This window comes from Coregonus lavaretus (genome assembly GCF_964263955.1).
Source record: "Coregonus lavaretus genome assembly, contig: HAP1_SCAFFOLD_1892, whole genome shotgun sequence".
Lineage (NCBI taxonomy): Eukaryota > Metazoa > Chordata > Actinopteri > Salmoniformes > Salmonidae > Coregonus > Coregonus lavaretus.
This window is the reverse complement of record NW_028159169.1, coordinates 42,501-60,332: the sequence shown is the minus strand read 5'-3', so window position 1 is coordinate 60,332 and position 17,832 is coordinate 42,501. Positions and strand designations below refer to the sequence as shown.

The 17,832-nt window shown below is 46.7% G+C and overlaps 1 protein-coding gene across 1 annotated transcript in view; it reads right to left on the bottom strand.

Annotated features, from left to right (window-relative positions):
• Positions 1 to 7,751: 7,751 nt before the first annotated feature.
• LOC311123210 (layilin-like) overlaps positions 7,752 to 17,832 on the bottom strand; it is a gene marked incomplete at both ends in the record, with an annotated part of 15,616 nt that continues 5,535 nt past the window's right edge. Inside the window, 5 exons of the mRNA XM_084197470.1 lie at positions 7,752 to 8,290; positions 13,521 to 13,678; positions 13,817 to 13,913; positions 13,999 to 14,061; positions 16,619 to 16,657. Of these exons, the coding sequence (XP_084053596.1) occupies positions 7,752 to 8,290; positions 13,521 to 13,678; positions 13,817 to 13,913; positions 13,999 to 14,061; positions 16,619 to 16,657 (896 nt within the window). The remainder of the gene's footprint in view (positions 8,291 to 13,520; positions 13,679 to 13,816; positions 13,914 to 13,998; positions 14,062 to 16,618; positions 16,658 to 17,832) is intronic.

Here is a 17,832-nt window from a genome sequence, read left to right as displayed (position 1 = left end):
GACACACACTCAGACACACACACACTCAGACACACACTCAGACACACACACACTCAGACACACACTCAGACACACACTCAGACACACACTCAGACACACACTCAGACACACACTCAGACACACACTCAGACACACACTCAGACGCACACTCAGACGCACACTCAGACACACACTCAGACACACACACACTCAGACACACACTCAGACACACACACACTCAGACACACACTCAGACACACACTCAGACACACACTCAGACACACACTCAGACACACACTCAGACACACACACACTCAGACACACACTCAGACACACACACACTCAGACACACACTCAGACACACACTCAGACACACACTCAGACACACACTCAGACACACACTCAGACGCACACTCAGACACACACTCAGACACACACTCAGACACACACTCAGACGCACACTCAGACACACACTCAGACACACACTCAGACACACACACACTCAGACACACACTCAGACACACACTCAGACACACACTCAGACACACACTCAGACACACACTCAGACACACACTCAGACACACACTCAGACGCACACTCAGACACACACACACTCAGACGCACACTCAGACACACACTCAGACGCACACTCAGACACACACACACTCAGACACACACTCAGACACACACTCAGACACACACTCAGACACACACTCAGACACACACTCAGACACACACACACTCAGACACACACTCAGACACACACTCAGACACACACTCAGACACACACTCAGACACACACTCAGACACACACTCAGACACACACACAAACACACACTCAGACACACACTCAGACGCACACACAGACACACACACAGACACACACTCAGACACACACACAGACACACACTCAGACACACACTCAGACACACACTCAGACGCACACACAGACACACACTCAGACACACACTCAGACACACACACAGACACACACTCAGACACACACTCAGACACACACTCAGACACACACTCAGACACACACTCAGACACACACTCAGACACACACACACTCAGACACACACTCAGACGCACACTCAGACACACACTCAGACACACACACAGACACACACTCAGACACACACTCAGACACACACTCAGACACACACACAGACACACACACAGACACACACTCAGACACACACTCAGACACACACTCAGACACACACTCAGACACACACTCAGACACACACTCAGACACACACACACTCAGACACACACTCAGACGCACACTCAGACACACACTCAGACACACACACAGACACACACTCAGACACACACTCAGACACACACTCAGACACACACACAGACACACACACAGACACACACTCAGACACACACTCAGACACACACTCAGACACACACTCAGACACACACTCAGACACACACTCAGACACACACACACTCAGACACACACTCAGACGCACACTCAGACACACACTCAGACACACACTCAGACACACACACAGACACACACTCAGACACACACTCAGACACACACTCAGACACACACTCAGACACACACTCAGACACACACACAGACACACACACAGACACACACTCAGACACACACTCAGACACACACTCAGACACACACACAGACACACACTCAGACACACACTCAGACACACACTCAGACACACACTCAGACACACACTCAGACACACACTCAGACACACACACACTCAGACACACACTCAGACGCACACTCAGACACACACTCAGACACACACTCAGACGCACACTCAGACACACACACACTCAGACACACACTCAGACACACACTCAGACGCACACTCAGACACACACTCAGACACACACACACTCAGACACACACTCAGACGCACACTCAGACACACACTCAGACGCACACTCAGACACACACACACTCAGACACACACTCAGACACACACTCAGACACACACTCAGACACACACTCAGACACACACTCAGACACACACTCAGGTCAGAGGGGCAGGGGGCAGGTCTCATAACACCTGATACTGATCAACCTCATCAGCCAATCAGAAGAGTTCAGCAATTAGACAGCCTTCACTAGGTTACAACAGCATGCAATGAAAAGACTTCGTCACACGTGTCACACACAGAGAGAGAGACGTGTGCGTCTGAGTGTGTGTCTGAGTGTGTGTCTGAGTGTGTGTCTGTGTGTGCGTCTGAGTGTGTGTCTGAGTGTGTGTCTGAGTGTGTGTCTGTGTGTGTGTCTGAGTGTGTGTCTGTGTGTGTGTCTGTGTGTGCGTCTGAGTGTGTGTCTGAGTGTGTGTTTGTGTGACACGTGTGACGGCACTGTATATGGAAATGTGATCTCTCTCCTTCTCTCGCTCCTCTCTCCTCTTTCTCCTTCTCTCTCCTTCTCTCTTTCTCTCCTTCTCTCTCCTTCTCTCTCTCCTCTCTCCTTCTCTCACTCCTCTCTCTTTCTCCTTCTCTCTCCTTCTCTCTTTCTCTCCTTCTCTCTCTCCTCTCTTTCTCTCCTTCTCTCTCCTTCTCTCTCTCCTCTCTCCTTCTCTTTCTCCTTCTCTCTCCTTCTCTCTTTCTCTCCTTCTCTCTCCTTCTCTCTCCTCTCTCCTTCTCTCTCCTCCTCTCTCCTTCTCTCTCCTCCTCTCTCCTTCTCTCTCCTCTCTCCTTCTCTCTCCTCCTCTCTCCTCTCTCCTTCTCTCTCTCCTCTCTCCTTCTCTCTCCTCTCTCCTTCTCTCTCCTTCTCTCTCCTCCTCTCTCTTCTCTCTCCTCTCTCCTTCTCTCTCTCCTCTCCTCCTCTCTCCTTCTCGCTCTCTCCTCTCTCCTTCTCTCTCTCTCCTTCTCTCTCTCTCCTTCTCTCTCCTCCTCTCTCCTTCTCTCTCTCCCTCTCCTTCTCTCTCTCTCTTCCTCTCTACTTCTCTCTCCTCTTCTCTTTCTCAGGTCTTCTCCTCTGTTCAGAGCGTTCTTCATTCCCTTCCTCCATCCTGAAACTACGACGACCAAAGCTGCCCCGCAAACGCACCCACGCTTGACCTGTAACCCCTGACCCAGTCAGCTCTGAACTCTTCTCTATGCCCCACCCCCCTCATCTCCACCCATTCCTCTGTCCAGTGTGTGGAAATGGTGTGTGTGTGTACACGCGTCTTAAAGATTTCTGACCCTTTAAGGGCATGATAGAGTGTGTGTGTGTCAGAGAGAGAGAGAGAGAGAGAGAGAGAGAGAGAGAGAGAGAGAGAGAGAGAGAGAGAGAGAGAGAGAGAGAGAGAGAGAGAGAGAGAGAGAGAGAGACAGAGAGAGAGAGAGAGAGAGAGAGAGAGTGTACAAAACTTTAATTGAAGAATAAAACCCTTCTGAAGAAACAGACTGAGTGCAGATGCTTTTATTTAGGGAGCACACACACACACACACACACACACTTTAAAGGAGCCACATGTAACATTGTAATTTCAGAAAATGTCCATAATATACAGGTATCTGCAGTAATAGTGGAATGATAGTGTTTCACAATATTTTTTCATAAACAAATAATTTGGACCAATACAATTCTAAAATGCAGACTTTGTATTTGACAACAAAAGCCAGACCGGCTTCTGTCAAGACGGGAAAACTGCACCCTCCCTCTCTTCCTTCTAAGAGGCGTGGTCGTCTCCTCCTTGACAAAAAAACTATGGCAGACTGGGGAAAGTGGCCAATGTCATTTCCTGGTTGCTAAAATTCTACGCTCAATTTAATTTTATGTGGCAAAACAATCAATGAATAGTGTAAGGCAGGGCAATTCAACTGGCGGCCCGTGGGCCAGATCAGGCCCGTTTATTAATTTAGACTGGCCCTTTGATCAATTCTGAACATGTATAAAAGATCTACATAAAAATCCCCGCCAGAATCCGACTTTTAGTGCCAAAATGACAAGCACTATAGTGGCTGTCTATAGCATGGTTTTTAGCGTTTTCTAGCGGTTTTGTGGCATGTTGATTCTCTTTTCTTCATATGAATTTGGGTCTAGCATTTGAACAATTTAAGCAACCAAATATTATGACCCCATTCCTGAAAGCTACGACTCTCAGAAACACGGACGTGCTTTCTGTTTCCCTCTCTGATGCTCATAAGGACTCGTTAAAAGATTACAAAATCGGTTACGCCTCGACTCACGTTGGTTGGACGTCCTCCACTTCTTTCCTAATTACATTTAGCAACATTTCATTTTAAGTGTTTTATTGGTGGTTGTGCGTTGCTTTTTTCTTTCCGAAGAATAATCGCATGTGGAAAATGTCCGACCCCCTGCAATTAACCTTTGTTTACATCTGGCCCCTGTAAGAACATAGTTGAATAGCCCCCTGCTGTAGGGAATCCTTGGACCATCTAAATCACTGGAAATATATTTTCAATAACAAAAAATATATTTTTTAAGGCTTTTTGAAGTATGTGGATGCTTGGGACATTACCACCATGGTCCAAGCTATTCGGAATCCTTGGGACTTCGGATACTACCAACCTCCTCTCCACTGTGTTGCGGGTGGTGTTGTTGCAATTCACCTAGCTTCCACATGGGGGAGACATTCTACATCTAGCACCTTTAATCAGTGAACACCATAGTTGTCATTCCCTTGTTATTTATTGAATATACACTGAGTGTACATTGGGAACATGACATAGACTGACTGGTGAATCCAGGTGAAAGCTATGATCCCTTATTGATGTCACTTGTTAAATCCACTTCATTCAGTGTAGATGAAGGTGAGGAGACAGGTTAAAGAATGACTTTTAAACCTTGAGACAATTGAGACATGGATTGTGTATGTGTGCCATTCAGAGGGTGAATGGGCAAGAAAAAATATTTAAGTGCCTTTGAACGGGGTATGGTAGTAGGTGCCAGGTGCACCGGTTTGTGTCAAGAACTGCAACGCTGCTGGGTTTTTCACGCTCAACAGTTTCCCGTGTGTATCAAGAATGGTCCACCACCCAAAGGACATCACGCCAACTTGAAATAACTGTGGGAAGCATTGGAGTCAACATGGGCCAACATCCCTGTGGAATGCTTTCGACACCTTGTAGAGTCCACGCCCCGACAAATTGAGGCTGTTCTGAGGGCAAAAGGGGGGGATGCAACTCAATATTAGGAAGGTGTTCTTAATGTTTTGTCACTCTGTGTATATTATTAGCAGTAGCTCTAATGTTGTCGTTGTTCTCGTCGTGGGAATTACGACTCGAGTTAAGCCTGGAAATGGATTACGACCCGAGTTAAGCCTGGAAATGAATTCCGACCCGAGTTAAGCCTGGAAATGGAACGTAATTCCCTTTTTATGCACTGTTCTCTTTATGCATATTCTGACCTTGAACTGAAGCATGAGAACAGCATGCTATTCACCCACTATTCATTGGGGGTGGAGATCAAAGAAATTAAGGTGTGGCGGAGGTGTGTCTACAGATACGCCGTATTCTGACCTTGACTTCATTCCCTCATAATTCCGCCACTTATTACAAGCGATGAAACCATGAGTAAGGTCGAGCAAGCTGTCGGTTCCAAGTGGAACAACATCTCCTTTCTTTTTTCCTGATAGAAATAACAGCATTCTCCATGCACTGTAATTTACACCTTGATAAGAGCTATTGATAAGAGCTGGGTAAATGAGTTAGCCTTCTGGATAAGGGAATTGTAAATATAAATTACAATGTTTTTATATCTATTTTACCTTCTGATCGCTGGAGACAGATGTGAAACCAGTGATATGGCAGCAAACTGAAGCATATCAACATTTCACCTTTTCACACTGAAGTTGATGACATACTGGCTTTATAACCTGCAGGGATGACATCGGGAGGAGACCCAAGCTATAGGCTTCTGTTGCCAAACCTAACAAGTTGATTTATGATTTCTAGAATGTTTCAATTATCTGCCCAGACTTTTCAATGTATTATTATTATTTTTTTACAATTTGTATCATGTTAAATATTAGCCACTATCAGTAGCCACCATCAGTTATACCCACATACATTTATAAATGTCAGTTTAGTATTAGTTTCCTTACATTTAGCTTCATTCCATTACATCGTTAGGTTATCTTTCTTTCCTCTGTCACGTTCGTGTGGTTGTTCCTGAGCAATAGTGGATCCTATTAGCCTAACAAGCTGTGCAATAATGTAGTGGAGCCTATTAGAATCGTTATGGATCTCAGACCATACGTAGCAGTTTAAACCCGGAGCCTGGCGCACGGTTCACCACGACTGGACCGTTGCCATGACAGTTCCAGGATCAGTGAGGATTATTAGGGTGGATTTATACGACTACTGGTCAACCCCTATTGGACACGTTTCTCACCTTCCAGTATTTCATGGATTGAACAATTGAATATGGCAACTTTCACGATGAATCAAACCATTGTATTTTTTTATTCAGATATATATTTCACGCATAAAGGCTCTCCAAAGCTGTTTATATTGATTATAAAATCAATCCTATCCCTAAACAATAAAACTTTTTTTTTTATCTACCAATTGTTGCTGAAAAGGAGATGAGTATGCATGAACCGTTCTCTCCATATATTAGAGTCTGTAGAGAATATTCTAATTAAAGGTACACCAGAGTTAAAGGGATGGCTGAAAACCCTATTGAATGAAAACGAGTAAATCTGTTGGCCAGCAAGTGGGAGGGTTTTCAGCGGTTGAATTAATTGTATTCAGCGTGCGCAAGGGAACCACACCTGCAAAGCCCGTTACGCACATGCACAAGGTTAGTCTGAATATCAACTACTGAGAAGTGCGAAGGAAAGGGGTGTGTAGGAAAGGTGTACATTTTCCTAATTCTGAATCGGGCCTATCATGCCTAAATTGTTGTTGTGGTCAGGCAGCAAGGGAAGAATGGGACGAGGCACAGCTGGAGTCAAGGTTCATGACCTGGCAGTGACTCCACAGGGCAGGGCAGCATAACAGGGCCATGCACACACACAGACAGTCAGTAGCTGTCACTGTCAGTAGCTGTCAGTATCAGTATCTGTCACTGTCAGTATCTGTCACTGTCTGTAGCTGTCACTGTCAGTAGCTATCATAAGCTGTCACTGTCAGTGGCTGTCACTCTCAGTAGCTGTCAAAGTCATAGCTGTCACTGTCAATAGCTATCACTGTCAGTAGCTGTCAGTAAGTATCAGTATCTGTCACTGTCAGTAGCTATCAGTATCTGTCACTGTCAGTAGCTTTCACAGTCAGTAGCTGTCACTCTCAGTAGCTGTCAGTAGATGTCACTCTCAGTAGCTGTCAGTAGCTGTCACTATCAGTAGCTGTCAGTAGCTGTCACTGTCAGTAGCTGTCACTGTCAGTAGCTGTCAGTAGCTGTCACTGTCAGTAGCTGTCAGTAGCTGTCACTGTCAGTAGCTGTCACTGTCAGTAGCTGTCAGTAGCTGTCACTGTCAGTAGATGTCACTCTCAGTAGCTGTCAGTAGCTGTCACTATCAGTAGCTGTCAGTAGCTGTCACTGTCAGTAGCTGTCACTGTCAGTAGCTGTCACTGTCAGTAGCTGTCACTATCAGTAGCTGTCACTGTCAGTAGCTGTCAGTAGCTGTCACTGTCAGTAGCTGTCACTGTCAGTAGCTGTCAGTAGCTGTCAGTAGCTGTCACTGTCAGTAGCTGTCACTGTCAGTAGCTGTCACTATCAGTAGCTGTCACTGTCAGTAGCTGTCACTATCAGTAGCTGTCACTGTCAGTAGCTGTCACTGTCAGTAGCTGTCACTATCAGTAGCTGTCAGTAGCTGTCAGTAGCTGTCACTGTCCAACCACTCTTTATAGCACTTCCCACCCAGACTGCCCTCGTTGCCATAGTAACCCACAGTGGCCTCCTTTCCATAGCAATCTACACTGGCATCATTCCCATGACGACCTAGGCTTCTCTCGTACTGTTCAGGGTTACCATAGCGATCCAGGCTGGTTTGGTAAAGACTGTCTCCATAGTGACTGGTGTTGTACAGATCACTACTCTTCACCACGTTGCCATGATGACCCAGACTGTTGTCGTACTTCTCTCCATTGCCATGACGACCCAGACTGTTGTTATAAACCTCTCGGTTACCATGCCGACCCAGACTGTTGTTATAAACCTCTCTGTTGCCATGCCGACCCAGACTGTTGTGGTAAATGTCTGGATTGCCGTTGCGTCGCCCCAGACTAAGGTCGTAGAGTTCAGAGGTCAACATGAAGTTGCTCTCTGTGCTGGCCAGCGTGACGAAACCACTCTCCGTGTCTCGCAGACTGCCCAGGTTGTCATAGTCACCAGGGGACATGTCGGGGGAGGAGCCTAGGAGAAAGAACACACAGGCCGTTACTATGGAGAAACAACAGTGTTTCCCTTCCCCTTTAAATGAGTCATGGGTAACCGCATACGTGGAATTTGTCTGAAAGTGGGAGGATCAACACCAGTGGGTGTGTCGAAACCTAGTCTCACGAAGCCACACCTCCATGGCTCCCAGTGCCTACATTTTGATTGGATTTTACATTTCAAGACCCCTCCCCCACATGTCCATTGGTGCTACGTGTTATGTTATGGTCACTATTTCAGACCAGGTAGGACACATTTGGCAGAGTTGTTCCGTATGCTAGTTTGCAAAAATAATAACAATGTATTACATTTGTAAAGCACTTCTCATTAAACAAGAATTTTCTCAAAGTGCATCAAATAAAATAGAAAATAGAAAAATAGTTTAAAAAACTAAACAAATATATCTAAACCATATCATGAAAGCAGCAATCAAAGCCTAGGAGGAAGGGTAGGCCAGCTGGTAGAGGTGAGTCTTAAGGCCTGCTTTAAAAGCCCCAACAGTCTGAACAACCCTGTGATTATCTGGAAGGGAGTTCCAAAGGTGTGGTGCGTTGGAGGGAAAGGCCCGGTCTGACAGGTAGGTGGGTCCGATGCCATTTAGGGATTTGTAGACAAGGAGGAGAATTTTATAGTCAATTATTTGAGGAACAGGTAACCAATGGAGTTCCGCCAGGATGGGGGTGATGTGGGCAGACTTTTTTAGTTTGTGTCAGAATCCTTGCAGCACTATTTTGGATGAGCTGTAGTTTATGAATTGAATTTGCAGGCAGGCCCCCAAGTACTGCGCTCCCATAATCAATTCTGGAGAAAATGTATGCATTGGTTAGCGTTTCTGCAGTGAGAGAGGGTCTTATGCGGGAGATGTTCTTCAAGTGATAGAATGACATTTTACAGATGTGACTAATGTGGGGATTGAAGGAGAGAGCTGGGTCGAATTTCACACCCTAATTAGTGATGACTGAGGAGAGGATGATCGGGCCATCAATGACAGGCATCTGTTATGTCCGCCTGTTCTATATCCTGTTCCGTCTGTTATGTCTGCCTGTTCTATATCCTGTTCTGTCTGTTATGTCCGCCTGTTCTATATCCTGTTCCGTCTGTTATGTCCGCCTGTTCTATATCCTGTTCCATCTGTTATGTCCGCCTGTTCTATATCCTGTTCCGTCTGTTATGTCCGCCTGTTCTATATCCTGTTCCGTCTGTTATGTCCGCCTGTTCTATATCCTGTTCCGTCTGTTATGTCCGCCTGTTCTATATCCTGTTCCATCTGTTATGTCCGCCTGTTCTATATCCTGTTCCGTCTGTTATGTCCGCCTGTTCTATATCCTGTTCCGTCTGTTATGTCCGCCTGTTCTATATCCTGTTCCATCTGTTATGTCCACCTGTTCTATATCCTGTTCCATCTGTTATGTCCGCCTGTTCTATATCCTGTTCCGTCTGTTATGTCCGCCTGTTCTATATCCTGTTCCGTCTGTTATGTCCGCCTGTTCTATATCCTGTTCCGTCTGTTATGTCCGCCTGTTCTATATCCTGTTCCATCTGTTATGTCCGCCTGTTCTATATCCTGTTCCGTCTGTTATGTCCGCCTGTTCTATATCCTGTTCCGTCTGTTATGTCCGCCTGTTCTATATCCTGTTCCATCTGTTATGTCCGCCTGTTCTATATCCTGTTCCGTCTGTTATGTCCGCCTGTTCTATATCCTGTTCCGTCTGTTATGTCCGCCTGTTCTATATCCTGTTCCATCTGTTATGTCCGCCTGTTCTATATCCTGTTCCGTCTGTTATGTCCGCCTGTTCTAGCCTGTTCTATATCCTGTTCCATCTGTTATGTCCGCCTGTTCTATATCCTGTTCCGTCTGTTATGTCCGCCTGTTCTATATCCTGTTCCGTCTGTTATGTCCGCCTGTTCTATATCCTGTTCCATCTGTTATGTCCACCTGTTCTATATCCTGTTCCATCTGTTATGTCCGCCTGTTCTATATCCTGTTCCGTCTGTTATGTCCGCCTGTTCTATATCCTGTTCCGTCTGTTATGTCCGCCTGTTCTATATCCTGTTCCGTCTGTTATGTCCGCCTGTTCTATATCCTGTTCCATCTGTTACGTCCGCCTGTTCTATATCCTGTTCCGTCTGTTATGTCCGCCTGTTCTATATCCTGTTCCATCTGTTATGTCCGCCTGTTCTATATCCTGTTCCGTCTGTTATGTCCGCCTGTTCTATATCCTGTTCCGTCTGTTATGTCCGCCTGTTCTATATCCTGTTCCGTCTGTTATGTCCGCCTGTTCTATATCCTGTTCCATCTGTTATGTCCGCCTGTTCTATATCCTGTTCCGTCTGTTATGTCCGCCTGTTCTAGCCTGTTCTATATCCTGTTCCATCTGTTATGTCCGCCTGTTCTATATCCTGTTCCGTCTGTTATGTCCGCCTGTTCTATATCCTGTTCCGTCTGTTATGTCCGCCTGTTCTATATCCTGTTCCGTCTGTTATGTCCGCCTGTTCTATATCCTGTTCCGTCTGTTATGTCCGCCTGTTCTATATCCTGTTCCTCGCCAGGCTGAGCTTTTGCTATCTAATTTTCCTACTCCAGTCCATTTTGAATTTGTGATAAAACTGTCGTCATTTGGAATGTAGCTTGTTTAGTAGCCCATCAGTTAGATACGTTTTTATAGGCATTTATTTCTGTAGGCCTAACGGGAGCTTGTGTGGAGGGAGCGGTCGGCACGGGAGCTTGTGTGGAGGGAGCGGTCGGCACGGGAGCGGTCGGCACGGGAGCTTGTGTGGAGGGAGCGGTCGGCACGGGAGCTTGTGTGGAGGGAGCGGTCGGCACGGGAGCTTGTGTGGAGGGAGCGGTCGGCACGGGAGCGGTCGGCACGGGAGCGGTCGGCACGGGAGCTTGTGTGGAGGGAGCGGTCGGCACGGGAGCTTGTGTGGAGGGAGCGGTCGGCACGGGAGCTTGTGTGGAGGGAGCGGTCGGCACGGGAGCTTGTGTGGAGGGAGCGGTCGGCACGGGAGCTTGTGTGGAGGGAGCGGTCGGCACGGGAGCTTGTGTGGAGGGAGCGGTCGGCACGGGAGCGGTCGGCACGGGAGCGGTCGGCACGGGAGCTTGTGTGGAGGGAGCGGTCGGCACGCAAATGAGTGAAAGAGACACGGAGGTGAAAGGGAATTTAGGGAGAAGAAGTGTGTGATGCTTGGTTTTGTGACGAGGTGTGAATGACGGAGTCAGGCGCAGGAGGTAAAACACTGAAATCCAGAGTTTATTCAGTGTCCAATAATGTAGCTCATATAACGACAGAATGAAACTAGCACAAGGGAAAATCAACCTCGGCTGCATACAAGGAAAGCGTAGCTCAACCGAACTACTCACTCTCACAACGAACAATCACTCACAAAGGACAAGGGGGCAGAGGGAACACTTATACACAGACTAATGAGGGAATGACTACCAGGTGTGTGTGATTGACAAGACAAGACAAATGGAGTGATGATAAATGGAGCGGTAGTGGCTAGTGAGCCGGTGACGACGAACGCCGAAACCTGCCTGAGCAAGGAGGAGGGGTGTCACGCCCTGACCTATAGAACTCTAGTTAGTTTGGTCAGGGTGTGAATGTCATGTATGTGTTGATTCTATGTTTGTATTTCTATGTTGGCCGGGTGTGGTTCCCAATCAGAGGCAGCTGTCGCTCGTTGTCTCTGATTGGGGACCATACTTAGGCAGCCAGTTTTCCTGCCTGTGTTGTGGGATCTTGTTTGTGTTTGGTGAGTTTTGGCTTGTTTGTGTATAGCCTGCCGACATCACGTTTCGTTGCGTTTTGTATGTTTATTCGGTTAAATAAACATGTATGCATTTCACGCTGCGCCTTGGTCTGACCCGTCCTTCAACGAGTGTGACAAGGGGCAGCCTCGGCTGAATTCGTGACAGGTTTCTTTTTTGTTGTACCATGCTAATGCACATGTGAAATGGAACACTAGAGTCAAAGCAAATTATTGTTGTCTTTAAGATTATTATTTTTACTTGCCTTTCAGGGAGCCACAAAGCATATTCCACCAAATAGCATTTAAAAAAAATTTGATCTCTGTTTAAAGATTGGGTTTTGACGTCCGTTCGAGTACTGTATTACTCATGCCCATCCCTACAAATCACCATTGACTCACGTCAGAATGTAGGAATGCAATTGAGTGAATGAGACACGGAAGGGAATTTAGGGAGAAGAACGCTGCTTGGCTTGGTTTATTTTTTGTTGTGCCCCGCAAATCCACATACAGAAATGGAACACTAGAGTTCAAGACAAAAAGTAACTTCAGGCAGCCACAAAGCACATTCCACCAAATAGTTTTACAGTATTGGATTATTTTTTAATCTCTGGATGAAGATCGAGCTTTGACGTCCGTTCGTGTACTCGATAACTCATGCCAATCCCTAACAATGTGTGCTATGTTATCTGATGGGACCAGCTACAATTTACCTTTCTGTCACATGCAAATAAATAGACAATTTTAATTGGCTGATGCGAATTTTGTGCGTGAGAACCTGTTTAACTTGAAATGCTTAATTATGTTCGCAAGTATGGCCTAGTTTATTTTTTTATTTTTTTGGGGGGGGGGGTTAGAGGTCAAAGGGCAGGTAGCCTAGCGGTTAGAGCGTTGGGCCAGTAACCGAAAGGTCGCTGGTTCGGATACCCGAGCCGACAAGGTGAAATATCTGTCTGTGCCCTTGAGCAAGGCACTTAACCCCTTAATTTTCTCCAGGGGCACCGTACTACTATGGCTGACCCTGTAAAACAACACATTACACTGGACCTATCATACTACTATGGCTGACCCTGTAAAACAACACATTACACTGGACCTATCATACTACTATGGCTGACCCTGTAAAACAACACATTACACTGGACCTATCATACTACTATGGCTGACCCTGTAAAACAACACATTACACTGCACCTATCATACTACTATGGCTGACCCTGTAAAACACATTACACTGCACCTATCATACTACTATGGCTGACCCTGTAGAACAACACATTACACTGGACCTATCATACTACTATGGCTGACCCTGTAAAACAACACATTACACTGCACCTATCATACTACTATGGCTGACCCTGTAAAACAACACATTACACTGGACCTATCATACTACTATGGCTGACCCTGTAAAACAACACATTTCAATACACCGGTGACAAAACATATTTATTTTCACCTAAGAAGGAAGTGTTCTTGGTGTGGGGGCGTGTTCCGGCCAGGTCGGCCTCCTGCTGGGAACGAATCACGTTGTAGACGTCAGGCGGCTGGGCGGGGCTTGGACAAGACCCTGGTTCGCTAGGACACACCTCTGTTTGCTGCACACCCCGCTTCCTCCTGCAAGCGCACAGAGACAAACTGGAATAGCTATATAGACAGTCACTAAATCAATCAATGCATTATTCTCATTCTGAAACCAGTGGATGCTATCCATACTACCAGTCTACCTCATGCTAGTTAGTACTTGCTCCTCACCGTCGAGCCAGCAGCTTGAAGCAGAAGAGCCCGGTTGCTATTAGTAACAGCAGCAACAACGGGATGGTGGGCAGGACTATGTAAACCGTGTTCAGAGCTGAAACAGACAGACACAGTTCAGAGACATGCACAAAAACACACATGGTTAAAGGTCGAGGGTTAGGGGTTAGGGGTCAGGGTACCTGGATTCTGTCTCTTCTCTTCAGGGTCAAAGGTTGTGTTCAGGGGTGACAGGGGAGGAGCCTCTGTAGACAGCAACATTAATGTTCATTCTATCTATTCTCATATATACATAGTAATTTAGTTACACCTATCAATACTTTATATATATATATATATTAGGGGTGTAACGATTCGTTTTAACAACGATTCGATTTGTATCACGATTCGTGGTTGTCGATACGATTCAAGGACGATATTGGTTCATTTAGAACGATACGATCCGAAACGATTCAGTGACTTGAAATCGATTCAGTAACCTTTTAGCCAAAAATTCAACCAGTGTGACTGAAATAAATACCTGGATACTGGACAGTGCAGGTGAAGTTTCCTAGATTCCTGTTTCTTGTAAGGACCGCAATGGTGGCTTGATAATTTCTCGCTCGTCGGCTTCTCCTCTGTCGTCCGCCATGCTATGTTTTGTTGTCTTGGCGCCTTTGCGCTGCTGCTGGCGCGATGACGTCACGGATAGGCAGACTGAATCGAGTAATGTTTAAAGCCTTTATCATTAAAAGTGCTAAGAAAAAACATCCATATAAAGTCTGACGTGCTTAAATCCAATGGGTTATTTCCTAGTATCGATACAATCGATTTATTACATTTTAAAACGATGTTAGATTGATATATGTTGTCCAAAAGGCCAACTCGCCGAGCACAGATCGATGTAGTTGGATCATAGGAATATAAATCGATACATCGATGTAGTAGATGGATCGTTACACCCCTAATATATATATAGTGAACAAAAACAAATGCAACATGTGAAGTGTTGGTTTCATGAGCTGAAATAAAAGATCCCAGAAATGTTGCATATGCACAAAAAGCTTATTTCTCTCATTCTGTGCACAAATTTGTTTACATCCTGTTAGTGAATATTTCTCCTTTGACAAGATAATCCTTATATGAAGTGACACTTTTTTGGTTACTACATGATTCCATATGTGTTATTTCATAGTTTTGATGTCTTCACTATTATTCTACAATGTAGAAAATAGTACAAATAAAGAAAACCCTTGAATGAGTTGGCGTGTCCAAACTATTGACCGGTAGTGTATATATACACACACACGCCGAGGGGACAAATGATATTGAACATGACATAGACCATAGACCTACTGACCAGGTGAATCCAAGTGAAAGCTCCCTTATTGATGTCACATGTTAAATCCACTTCAAATCAGTGTAGATGAAGGGGAGGAGACCGGTTAAAGACAGCTGAGACATGGACCCATTCAGATGGTCAATGGTCAAGACAAAATATTTAAGTGCCTTTGAACGGGGTATGTGGTGTGTGTGTGTGTGTTTGTGTGTATATATACACATACACTATATATACAAAAGTATGTGGACACCCCTTCAAATGAGTGGATTCGGCTATTTCAGCCATACCTGTTGCTGACAGGTGTATAAAATCGAGCACACGGCCATGCAATCTCCATAGACAAACATTGGCAGTAGAATGGCCTTACTGAAGAGCTCAGCGACTTTCAACGTGGATCCGTCATAGGATGCCAACTTTCCAACAAGTCAGTTCATCAAATTTCTGCCCTGCTAGAGCTGCCACGGTCAACTGTAAGTGCTGTTATTGTGAAGTGGAAACGTCTAGGAGCAACAACGGCTCAGCAGCGAAGTGGTAGGCCACACAATCTCACAGAACGGGACCGCCGAGTGCTAAAAACCGTTTGTCCTCGGTTGCAACACTCACTACCGAGTTCCAAACTGCCTCTGGAAGCAACGTCAGCACAAGAACTGTTCGTCGGGAGCTTCATGAAATGGGTTTCCAAGCCTAAGATCACCATATGCAATGCTAAGCGTCGGCTGGAGTGGAGTAAAGGTCGCCGCCATTGGACTCTGGAGCAGTGGAAACACGTTCTCTGGAGTGATGAATCACGCTTCACCATCTGGCAGTCCAACAGACGAATCTGGGTTTGGCGGATGCCAGGAGAACGCTACCTGCCCGAATGCATAGTGCCAACTGTAAAGTTTGGTGGAGGAGGAATAATGGTCTGGGGCTGTTTTTCATGGTTTGGGCTAGGCCCCTTAGTTCCAGTGACGGGAAATCTTAACGCTACAGCATACAATGACATTCTAGACGATTCTGTGCTTCCAACCTTGTGGCAACAGTTTGGGGAAGGCCTTTCCCTGTTTCAGCATGACAATACCCCCGTGCACAAAGCGAGGTCCACACAGAAATGGTTTGTGGAGATCAGTGTGGAAGAACTTGACTGGCCTGCACAGAGCCCTGACCTCAACCCCATCGAACACCTTTGGGATGAATTGGAACGCCGACTGCGAGCCAGGCCTAATCGCCCAACATCAGTGCCCAACCTCACTAATGCTCTTGTGGCTGAATGGAAGCAAGTCCCCGCAGCAATGTTCCAACATCTAGTGGAAAGCCTTCCCAGAAGAGTGGAGGCTGTTATAGCAGCAAAGGGGGGACCAACTCCATATTAATGCCCATGATTTTGGAATGAGATGTTCGACGAGCAGGTGTCCACATACTTTTGGTCATGTAGTGTACCTATTAATATTCAGACCTCATTAAAACCATGAATATTCAGACACTTTAAGTAGAGTTGTTACCTGGGTGTGTAGCGTTGGGGGAGGGTTCTGGAGCCTTCTCTGGAACACAACACAATCAATCAATCAAATGTATTTATAAAGCCCTTTTTACGTCAGCAGATGAGACTTGCTATGCAGAAACCCAGCCTAAAACCCCAAACAGCAAGCAATGCAGATGTAGAAGCACGGTGGCTAGGAAAAACTCCCTAGAAAGGCAGGAACCTAGGAAGAAACCTAGAGAGGAACCAGGCTCTGAGGGGTGGCCAGTCCCCTTCTGGCTGTACTGGGTAGAGAGGAACCAGGCTCTGAGGGGTGACCAGTCCTCTACTGGCTGTACTGGGTAGAGAGGAACCAGGCTCTGAGGGGTGACCAGTCCTCTACTGGCTGTACTGGGTAGACCAGAGGAACCAGGCTCTGAGGGGTGACCAGTCCTCTACTGGCTGTACTGGGTAGACCAGAGGAACCAGGCTCTGAGGGGTGGCCAGTCCTCTACTGGCTGTACTGGGTAGACCAGAGGAACCACGCTCTGAGGGGTGGCCAGTCCTCTACTGGCTGTACTGGGTAGAGAGGAACCAGGCTCTGAGGGGTGACCAGTCCTCTACTGGCTGTACTGGGTAGAGAGGAACCAGGCTCTGAGGGGTGACCAGTCCTCTACTGGCTGTACTGGGTAGAGAGGAACCAGGCTCTGAGGGGTGGCCAGTCCTCTACTGGCTGTACTGGGTAGAGAGGAACCAGGCTCTGAGGGGTGGCCAGTCCTCTACTGGCTGTACTGGGTAGACCAGAGGAACCAGGCTCTGAGGGGTGACCAGTCCTCTACTGGCTGTACTGGGTAGAGAGGAACCAGGCTCTGAGGGGTGGCCAGTCCTCTACTGGCTGTACTGGGTAGAGAGGAACCAGGCTCTGAGGGGTGACCAGTTCTCTACTGGCTGTACTGGGTAGAGAGAACCAGGCTCTGAGGGGTGGCCAGTCCTCTACTGGCTGTACTGGGTAGAGAGGAACCAGGCTCTGAGGGGTGGCCAGTCCTCTACTGGCTGTACTGGGTAGAGAGGAACCAGGCTCTGAGGGGTGGCCAGTCCTCTACTGGCTGTACTGGGTAGACCAGAGGAACCAGGCTCTGAGGGGTGGCCAGTCCTCTACTGGCTGTACTGGGTAGACCAGAGGAACCAGGCTCTGAGGGGTGGCCAGTCCTCTACTGGCTGTACTGGGTAGACCAGAGGAACCAGGCTCTGAGGGGT